The 11,386-nt window shown below is 38.5% G+C and overlaps 1 protein-coding gene across 1 annotated transcript in view; it reads right to left on the reverse strand.

The window, feature by feature from the left end:
• Nucleotides 1–416: 416 nt before the first annotated feature.
• LOC144980730 (uncharacterized) overlaps nt 417–11,386 on the reverse strand; it is a 29,768-nt gene continuing 18,798 nt past the window's right edge. The window contains exon 2 of the mRNA XM_078928452.1: nt 417–3,464. Within this exon, the coding sequence (XP_078784578.1) occupies nt 2,786–3,464 (679 nt within the window). The 3' untranslated portion in view covers nt 417–2,785. The remainder of the gene's footprint in view (nt 3,465–11,386) is intronic.

An 11,386-nucleotide genomic window follows, 5' to 3' on the forward strand; every position in this document is an offset into this window, starting at 1 on the left:
GGTTAAGACGAGGTAATAAATAAATAAATAAATAAAATTCCCTTTATTCATCCCATAGGGAAATCTTTTTTTTTAATCTAGGGTCTATTCCAATGGAAGACTAGATTAACCCAGGCGTCAGCCGCAGTGCAGCGCCGAAAGTTGAGATAGGGTCGAGGTGACCTGCTTAAGGCCACACAGAGCAGCGGCGGGTGATCGAACTCGGTACCGTCCTAAGCAAAGCCCGTACCGCTGACCCACGCCGAGCCATGCTGCTCCATTCATGCCTGGGTCTCTTGTAGCTGATGAAACGTATTTGTGAAAAAAATAAATAAAAATAAAATTCCCTTTACTCATCCCCAAGGGGGAAATTTGTCTTTAGGGTCTTTGCTTCGTACCCGAAAGGTTACACATGACAGAAAACAAAGTCAAAACAATTTGTTGTTGTTTTTTTTGTTTTTTTGGGTGTGTTTTGGTCTTTTATTTTCTTCTTTATTAAATTTCATTTTATTACAAAACAATTCAACAGAAAACATATATTTTAAAAAATAACATAATGAATAAATAATGACATTAATTGATATCACATAACAAACAACAAATAACATTATTTACAGGCCTGACAACCCAAATTGTTGTCATGGAAAAACTATCAAACCAACGTGCACTTATTTCCAGGTCTGAAGACCCAAATTGTTTATATGCTCATCATGGTTGTAATTTAAAAAAAAACGCTGCCAAATCAAGGCCTAATACTATACTGTACGTCCATTACTACAATATTAAATCAAGCCCCTTTATAAAGAATATTCCATTTACCGAGTCCCTATTTCCCACTTTACAAGCGCCGCACCGGCACCTGCTCTGGGCTATCTCGGTAACTTAACTTGAGCTTTTATATAGCGCAATATCCACTAAACGTGCTCAAAGGGCTTTACAAGGGGTCCCTGGCCAACAGCAACACATAACATGTAGGACGAGACATGACGCCTGTCAGGCGATATTACAAATTTTTGGGACAGAGACAACGCTGTTGACGGCCAGGTACTCATTTTACTCTTGAGTACGGTGAGAGAATGTGAGTAAAGAGCCTTCTCCAAGGACTCAACTATGCGCCGAGCGAGGCTCGAACCCAGGACCTTCCGATCCGAAAGCGAGTGTCATACCACAAGACCACATAGCCGCACAATAAATAGTTGAAATCAGGTATGGACAGCCTGTAGTGTTACTACCACCTGCCTTGTCTCCCACTGTTAACTACATTTACTTCAATGAAAGACGAGATAGACCAATCGATAAGATGCCATTTATTGCACCCGCCCGGCTGTTGGAATCTCCTTGTATAAAAAGAATATTCCTTGGGCAAGACACTTATCTAGCCCCTATTTCCCACTTTACAAGCGCCGCACCGGCACCTGCTCTGGGCTATCTCGGTATTTTCTGGAGAAAAATCAAATCCATGGTTAAGACGAGGTAATAAATAAATAAATAAATAAAATTCCCTTTATTCATCCCATAGGGAAATCTTTTTTTTTAATCTAGGGTCTATTCCAATGGAAGACTAGATTAACCCAGGCGTCAGCCGCAGTGCAGCGCCGAAAGTTGAGATAGGGTCGAGGTGACCTGCTTAAGGCCACACAGAGCAGCGGCGGGTGATCGAACTCGGTACCGTCCTAAGCAAAGCCCGTACCGCTGACCCACGCCGAGCCATGCTGCTCCATTCATGCCTGGGTCTCTTGTAGCTGATGAAACGTATTTGTGAAAAAAAATAAATAAAAATAAAATTCCCTTTACTCATCCCCAAGGGGGAAATTTGTCTTTAGGGTCTTTGCTTCGTTGGCATCACTCATTTGGTCCCTATTTAGGGTGTGTCTTTTTTACGAAACCCGCTGAAACCCGACAATACCCGGCAAAGTTATGGGAAGTAGACAACTGTGGGGAGTGAACCTGAGACTCAGGGACGTGTACACCAGTCGGGAGTGAACCTGAGACTATGGCTATCGGGTTTCGTAAAAAAGACACACCGCCTATTTCCAAAATATTCATAAGAAAAATCCCAACAAAACAATGAACTCGGAACGATTCGGACTCAAAACCCTTCTTCAGAAGAAATGTTTTGAGCCCAAAACGTTTCGTGATAAATATGTTGTTCTTTCTTTTAAAACTATCACATTCATTTTTTTTCAGTGACGTGGCCAAATGGTTAAGGCATTGCATTGTAACCCGGCAGAAGGTCCCGGGTTCGAGCCCCGCTTCAGGCACTTTCGTTTGTTTTTCCTTGGGCAAGATTATTAACCTCCAATTTGCTCACTTGGACAACATGGGTGATTCCTGTTAACATTAGACATCTTGTTTGATAAATTATCTATATTCCTTCGTGGAATGCCTAGGCAACGATATCTTATGGTAATATAAACATATAAACAAGTGTGTATGAAAGTTGCCAGACAAAGCAAGAAAGAAATATACAAGAAAAGAAAATCATCTAAAAAAATCAGTTGACCGCGACTCGGGATCGAACCTCAGACCTTCTGATACCGGTCATATGTGGTACCATTACATGATTTTTTTTCTTGCTTTGTCTGGCACCTTTCATACAGCCTTATTCAATTCTTTATCTTACACCAGTGCCTGCTCCTTAATTTCTTAATAATTTGATATATAATGGTACCGTTGCGGAAGGGCGCCATTTTTACTCGAGTCAGTTTACAACTTTTAGCAGCCTCGTCGCCACATCAACAATTATACCCGACACGAGATTCATACAAACTTCTAGCTAATCGATTCTGTCACGATCTTTATGATCTCATAATACAGCCACCACTTTCTGTCCGCATAGTTTGTCTCTAGTGACATGTACAATGTTACATAACTCTCTCCGGAAGTTCTTGCCCCAAATTAGAAAAAATATAAAATTGCAGGAAAAACTGGCGTAATAAATCATCTGGCAAAGAATTTGAATGGGGTTGGCCAGGTCGTTTGTCATGATCCCCGAAATCATCATGCGAAAGACATAGTGGAGTTTGTTTACATGGCTAGGCGTTGTTAGGATGACGTAAGATCCGGTGATGACGCAGAGAAGACGCGATACCCTTAACAACGAGCGATGGCGTCTCGATAGATGTGGGAAGGGATCTCCGCCTGCTCGTCTGCTCATCGTAAAGTTTCGAACACAAGACGGGATGACTAGAATTAGCATGATGGTGGTGGGGAGGAGTAGCGTGACGATGGCGTCGATGATGGTGAAGACGTAGACGATATCTTGGTAACGTTCGTCCACGTGACAGTAGCTGTGCTCGGCGTCCATAGCAACAATGGCGGTTGTCCAGATGGCGAAGTCGTAGAGTAGAGCGGCGATGATGACGAGGGCAAGGACGGCTACTCTGGCTCTTGGGACTGTGCAGAGATGGGCTGCTTTGACTAGGTAGAAGTTGATGATGAAGTTCTCTCCCGTGACGCAGACGACAAGCCAAGTGGACAGGAAGCTGAACGGGGGGGGGGGGGGGGGGGGGGGGGGGGGGGGGGGGGGGGGGTGGGGGGGGGGGGGAGGGGTGGGAAAGAAAGAAAATGAAAATTGGTGGTTGGGGGTGTTGGTGGTGGTAGTGGTGGTATTGGTGGTGATGGTGGTAGTGTTGATAGTGATGGTGGTGGTGGTAGTGTTGATGGTGATGATGGTGGTGGTGATGTTGGAGGTGGTGGTGGTAGTGATGATGGTGGTGGTGGTGTTGATGGTGATTGTGAAGATGATGGTGGTGATGGTAACGATGATTATGATAAGAATGATGACGATGATGATGACGACGAAGACAATGATGATGATGATGATGATGATGATGATACTGATGACGACGACGACGATGATGATGATGATGATGATGCTGAAGGACTACTATTCTATTACATTCTATTTTATCTTTATTTTAAATGGCCGACCTCTTCAAATGCAAGAATGAATGTTAGAATAATTTGTTCAGAGAGATGTTTTGACTATTGGCCAATGGACTAAAATAAACATTTATACCTTTTATATTCGCTTTCTATTGATTAAGTCTAAAATGAACTCAACTAAATATAGAATATAATTCTTAAGTTTTCTTGTTATCCTCTAAGGGTTAATAAGAGCGTTATCATTTGATGACGTCAATACAGCATTATTAGATGAAGTAAAGAGCGAAAGGCCATGACAATGACAAAAAGTGCTTTCAACAACGAGTCTTTGAACAGTTTTTAAAAATTTGGCCAGAAAACTCGTCCTTCAATTTATATCGATCGATTTAACCGAGCCTCGTCTTGGCTAAAAACTCGTAATTATGGAATCTCGCGAGTTCTTCCTTAAAGTCCCAGTGTTGAGAGTCTTTGCCAAGATGAAGGTCATTTAAATCGATCGATATTCGAAGGACTAGTTTTCTGGACAAATTATTAAATACGTGTTTTTCCATAGTTTGGCCGTTTACTGGTTCATAAATTCTATAGATAGTACGAAGATGACGTCAATCAGGTCTTTGTTATTATTTTTTGCCATCCGCGTTTGTGAGTAATTCTCACTAAACTGTATTAACCAGACTATAAACATTAAGGTAACACATAGATTTGTGTGTTGGCCCGCTGTACTTCCGGATGGCGATGCTGTGAGTTTCTTAGCCAAGCGCATAATATCTATTATAAGCCAAAAATACGTGAGACATCTAAATCTAACTTGTTTGTAATGTCAATGCATTAGACTTAGAATCCTTGTGCTCAGGTGTTTTTGAACGTATAGATAGTATCCGTTTGGCTAAGAAGTTCATAACATTGCCATACGGAAGTATAGATAGTATGCAGATGACGTCACTCAGGCCTTTGTTATTGTTTTTGCCATCCGCGTTTGTGAGTTGTTCTCACTACACTGTATTAACCAGACTATAAAAGTTCATGGTTACAGAGAGTTTGTGTGTTGGTCCGTTATACTTCCGGATGACAATGTTGTGAACCCCTCGGCCAAGCGCATTCTATCTATAACGGACCAACACACAAAACTGTGTGTATCCATGAACGTTTATAGTCAGGTTAATACAGTTTAGTGAGAATTACTCATAAACGCGGATGGAAAAAAAAAACAATAACAAAGACCTGAGTGACGTCAACTTCGAACTATCTATAGATAGTATGCGCTTGGCTAAGAAGCTCATAACATTGCCATCCGGAAGTATAACGGACCAACACACAAAACTGTGTGTAACCATGAACTTTTATAGTCAGGTTAATACAGTTTAGTGAAAATTACTCATAAACGCGGATGGCAAAAAACAATAACAAAGACCTGAGTGACGTCATCTTCGAACTATCTATAGCAGACGAGTGTCCAATAACAGATGTTGAAGCTTGTTAAGAAAATGATACAAAATAAATAATTAATCGAGCTTTTATAAAGAGCAATGGCCACTAAACCGGCTCAAAGCGCTTTACAAGGGGTCCCTGGCCACCAACAACACGTAACATGTAGAACATAATATGATGCCCGTGAGGGGATAATACATTTTTTTTCCGACAAAGACAACGCTGTTAATGGCCAGGTACTCATTTTGCACCTGAGTACGGTGAGAGAATGTGAGTAAAGAGCCTTTTTCCAAGGACTCAACTATGTGTTTTCCATCGTCTCAAAACGGTATTATGTCGGAACGACCCATATGCTTAAAGGCCGAATTAAATGTTAAAACTGGTCAAAAATATAAATTGTTGGCATCAGCACCCTACAATATGGTATCCATTATCCTCAATAAAACATACAAACTCAACACAAGTCTGATATTTCTGGCTATTAATTCAATTTTCAACAACTTAACCAACCCGACTTAATACCGTTTTGAGGCGAAGGGTCACATATTAGTTTCTACTTATACATGATAATTTTTTTGTGCTGCATGATACGCTTTACAAAACAGAGATTGTTCCAGAAAAAAATGTGATGTATGAATGTTTTCTGATTAATATAAATATTCATTGTATCGTAACAAGAAATGTTTGGATTTTCCTGTAGTTGGTAAGGAGAGGGTTAAACAAAAACAAAAAACAAAAAACAAAATTTTTTAAAATAAATAAATAAATTAAAAAAATACCCCCCCCCCAAAAAAAAAACAAAAAAAAAAAAAAAACCGAAGCAAACACACCAAAAAGACAATGCAAGAATTCTCTCCCTTCATCAAAAAGGAGAATGTAAATGTAAGGGGAAGAATGACTCAAAAAGTAGTCTAAGAATGATACAAGAAAAAAAAACCCCAAGCAAAACAAAACAAAACAAAACAAAACAAAAACATTTTTAAAAAGAGGTCTATTCGTGTGACCTGAAGAATTAAAATACGGAGGTCAAGGGCAAAGGTCAGACCGTCAACCAATCTGGCAGACTCGGAAAAAAACACATTAAAAAACAAAACAAAAACAAAACAAAAAAACAAAAGAACAAACAAACAAACAACAACAACAACAAAAATTTGGCCAGAAAAACCGTCCCTCAGAAATCAATCGATTAAAATGACTGTCTTCTTATCAACAATTTTTCAAACCTGGGACTGCTTTCAAGTCTTCCTTTAAATTCCAGGTTGGAGATTCTTCTGACAAAATGGCGGACACTTTAACCAATCGATATTTGGATGACGCGTTTCCTGGCCAAAATTTTAAATATGTTTTTAAAAAGCAACAAAATTGAGCGCAATATCCACTAAAAATACAACGCTGTTAACGACCAGGTACTCATTTTACACCTGAGTACGGTGAGAGAATGTGAGTAAAGAGCCTTTTCCAAGGACTCAACTATGCGCCGAGCGCGAGGCTCGAACCCAGGACCTTCTGATCCGAAAGCGAGTGTCATACCACTAGACCACCTTTTTTCCTCTTCAGAATACGGCCGAACTGTAACGGTATTCAAATAGTAGACAAGGAAATCGATTTTAAATCGATCGATATTTGAAGGACGAGTTGTCAGGCCAAATTTTAAAATATGTTGTCTTTTTTCTCCAGAGAACGACAGAATATTAGCGTTATATGGAAAAAAAAACCCCAACCAAAATACGTATTTCAGATTTTAGCCACAAAACTCATTCTTCTAATATCAATCGTTCAAAATGAACCTCACCTTGGCAAAAGAAAAAAACAAAACAAAAAAAAAAAAACAAAACAAAAACAAACAAACAAAAAACAACAAAAAAATCACATCTGGGACTTCTGTGTTAGAGATGTTTTAGCAAAATGGGCCTCATTTTAATTGATCGGCGTGTCTGACCAAAATTTTAAGTGCGTCTGTTTCCCAATGCACGCCAAACCAATCTGACGACACTCTGACAAAAATCCTTTTTTATTTTACATTTTGGCCATAAATTATTTTCTTCATACTATACCAGTTTATTAAAATGAGACCAAATTGATTAAACCAAAGACCTATTGCAATAAAACTCTATGTCACAATTTGTCAACTTTAGTCCAGACTTCATCCATCAAAAATGAATTGTAATTTTTATCTTTCTAATTTTTTGTTTGCCAAACTGTAAAAAATAGGGTTTTATGGTAGAATAGTTTGGCCATTATTTCTGTTTTGTCAAATATTCCAATTTTCTTGTTTGTTTGTTTGTTTGTTTGTATTCTTCAATCGTCTGGCACAAAATAGAAGACGTCTGGAGTTGTTTGTGGAACTCTTTTGATCATGAAGAAAATTACCATCGTGGTGTCTAACCATTTCACGTCGATATTTAATGTACGATTCTTACACTCTTGGTTTTTGGAATTGTATTCAATAGTCTGATGTCACGTCGCCCAGCAACGGCGGCCATCGTGGTTCTAAACAATGAAAATTGGTACTTTTTATTCTCCATGCTGGCTAGAACTTTTTTACGTGTCATGTGATCAGAATGTATAAAAGTCAAAACATGATCAGATTTATAGTGTTTTTTTCTCATCTGGACACAATGTTATGTTCGTTGGAGAAGTATTTCATAAGGTCGTCCGCCATTGTTCCGATAGTTTAGAACCAGTTGCTAAGTTACCATGCGTCATTACGAGGGAAGTGACGTTACGACTGTTGAAGGCTATTCCCGACGTGTTCCTAAACGCTGCACGAACTTGGGAGTGCGCGTTGGGAACAAAGTCCGAATTCCAAAACGCAAGAATGTAAGAAATCTTTTATTCCACCCCTCAATCGATTCCGATTTCGTCATCTCTGAGTAAAAGACATTATCAAAAATATTTGAATGACACTTCTTTTTTTTAAAAATCTAATTTTAGTGAAATTTAACGTTTGATAAAAAAAAAATTGAGCTTTTTATATAGCGCAATATCCACTAAACTTGCTCAAAGCGCTTTACAAGGGGTCCCTGGTCAACAGCAACATTTAACATGTAGGACGGGACATGACGTCTGCTAGGCGATATTACAATTTTTCGGACAAAGACAACGCTGTTAACGGCCAGGTACTCATTTTACATCGGAGTACGGTGAGAGAATGTGAGTAAAGAGCCTTTTCCAAGGACTAAACTATGCGCCGAGCGCGAGGCTCGAACCCAGGACCTTCCGATCCTAAAGCGACTAGACCACATAGCCGCACTAAAATGACGCCACAAATTATTATTGTAAACATGATATCATTACGCGTTACTATTTAGGGAGAGGGGTGGAATATAATGTCTCTTGTATCATTTATCCAAAGAGTAAATATATTGATGCTATGCGTTTAGATTAAATAATCACAAGATCCGCCAACAAGATTAAACTTACCAACACATAAAAACTGTGTGTAACGTTTAATGTTTATAGTCTGATTGATATAATCTAGTAATAATAATAATAATAATAATAATAATAATAATAATAATAATAATAATAATAATAATAATAATAATAATAATAATAATAATAATAATAATGATGATGATAATAATAAATAATAATAATAATAATAATAATAATAATAATAAATATTAATAATAATAATAATAATAATAATAATAATAATAATAATAATAATATAATAATAATACACATTTATATAGCGCTTATTCTCGTGTAAAACACACGCTCTGGGCACTTTACAATATAAATATCAATTTTAAGTGAAAAAAATAAATAATAATAATTCATAGCCAAATCAAGGATTCATAGAGTCAATAAAAACAAAAACAGTAAAAATGTGTCTTGAGATTCTTTTTAAAGGTAGGTAAAGACTTGCACTCCCTCAGACCACGTGGTAGTTCATTCCAAATCTTGGGGCCGAAACAAGCAAACGATCTATCACCAAATTTTGTTCTTGATCTTTTTTCCGAAATTTTCGTTTGGTCATTACATGATCTTAAAGTGTAATTTTCAAATTTACACATGACCACGTGATCTGTGAGATATGCCGGTGCTATACCAGGCAAACACTTATAAACAAGAGACGCTGCTTTGTAATATGTGCGCTTTTCAATGGGCAACCAGTGGAGAGGCCAACAAAGGGGTTGCATGATCAAATATTTGTTTGCCCAAAACTAATCTTGCTTCACTGTTTTGCAGTAGTTGTAATTGTTTAATAGAAGCCTGAGGCAAGTTGACAAGCCGGGAGTTAAAATAATCTAGTTTCGAAAAAATGAGGGAAACAACAAATGTTTTACATGTTCCAATTGCAATATACTGACGGATCGAACTGATTTTCTTCAATTGAAAGTATAAAGATTTACAGAGAGCAGAAATCTAGTGAGAACTAATCACTAACAGGCTGTCTAAAAATAATAGCAAAGACCTGAGTGACGTGATCTTCGTTCCTTCTATAATAAATATGAATATAAACATTAATACAACGCATTTTCACGGACTTACAGTGCTTAAAGCGGTGCACAATATTTTAGCAGGCCATACGGAACCATAATATTTACATTACATACAGTACCAGTCGTCAGTTAGACGTTCTTATTGTACTATCAGTCTTACCGTTTCCGTCACTGAAGTAAAATAAACATACTGTTTTCTTTGGTTGAAAAAATCCCAATAATCCTCTCTCTCTCTCTCCTCTCTCTCTCTCCTCTCTCTCTCTCTCTCTCTCTCTCTCTCTCTCTCTCTTTCTCTCATACACACACACCCTAACACACACAGACACACTCTCTCTCACTCTTTCACCCTTTCTCTCTCTGCCTCTCTCAGTCTTTGTCTATCAGTGTGTGTGTGTGTGTGTGTGTGTGTTTGTATGTTTGTGCTTGTGCGCGTGTATGTGTTTGAGTTTGTGTTGTAGATATTCTTTTGTGTGCGCGTTGGAAGGAGGATGGGGGCTTGGGTTGTGAGGGTGTGGGGTTTGTGAGGGTGTGGGGGTGTGGGGGTTGGAACTAGGAGTGAGAACTCCTCTGCATCATTCATTTTTCCACTCCAACAAGATGACAAAAATATGTGACCCATCGTCTCAAAACGGTATTATGTCGGAACGAACCATATGCTTAAAGGCCGAATTTAATGTTAAACTGGTCAAAAATATAAATTGTTGGCATTAGCACCCTAAAATATGGTATCCATTCTCCTCAATAAATCATACAAACTCAACACAAGTCTGATATTTCTGGCCATAAATTCAATTTTCAACATATCCCGACTTAATACCGTTTTGATGCGAAAGGTCACATATGTCAATTTGGTGTCATTTATCTTCATCCAAGGCAAATGACAGCACACCATCGATTTGTGCCACCTAATGAATATGCAAATGACACAGTAATTGATTAGGTGCTTGTCCTAAATTAATACGATGAATTACTCCATCTTGTCTATAGACACCACGTGGGGAACTAGACTGTTTTCAGGCAAGCTCATGAATATTCATAATCTCACCCACCATCAGCTGTTCCAGAAGATTCTATTATAATCACGTACTCTAACCCCCTTCTCCCCCCCCCCCCCCCACACACACACATACGTATGAAAAAAATTGGCCAGAAAACTCGTCCTTCAAGAATCATATCGATTTAAATGATCCCCCATCTTGTCAGAAAAGTCTCACCCATTGGGACGTTGATTAGGTCCTAACCAGGTATTGAAGTCCCCGATTTGAGAGTTTTTGGACTTTGCAGAGCCCACACACACACACACACACACACACACACACATATATATATATATATATTATTTAGTTTATGTGTGTGCTCCGTTATATTTCCGGTCCAATGTTGTGAGTTTCTTACCAAGCACACACCATCTATAGTCTGATTAATGAATTTAGCGACAAGTAAATACATAAATGGCGGGCTAAAAACAACAACAAAGAGCTCGGTGACGTCAGTTCCTCTTTCTATTCATAGTAGTGAGAACTCAAAGACAAGAAAGGCAATAGTAGGATTCAATAGTCTGATGTCCACTTCCGCCTAGAAACCAGCAGCTTGGTTCTAAACAAAAAAAATCGGTACTTGCTATTCTTCATGCTGGCGAG

Source organism: Berghia stephanieae, chromosome 10 (assembly GCF_034508935.2).
Source record: "Berghia stephanieae isolate SIO BIC M18660-M18661 chromosome 10, UCSD_Bste_1.3, whole genome shotgun sequence".
In the NCBI taxonomy this organism is placed as follows: Eukaryota; Metazoa; Mollusca; class Gastropoda; order Nudibranchia; family Aeolidiidae; genus Berghia; species Berghia stephanieae.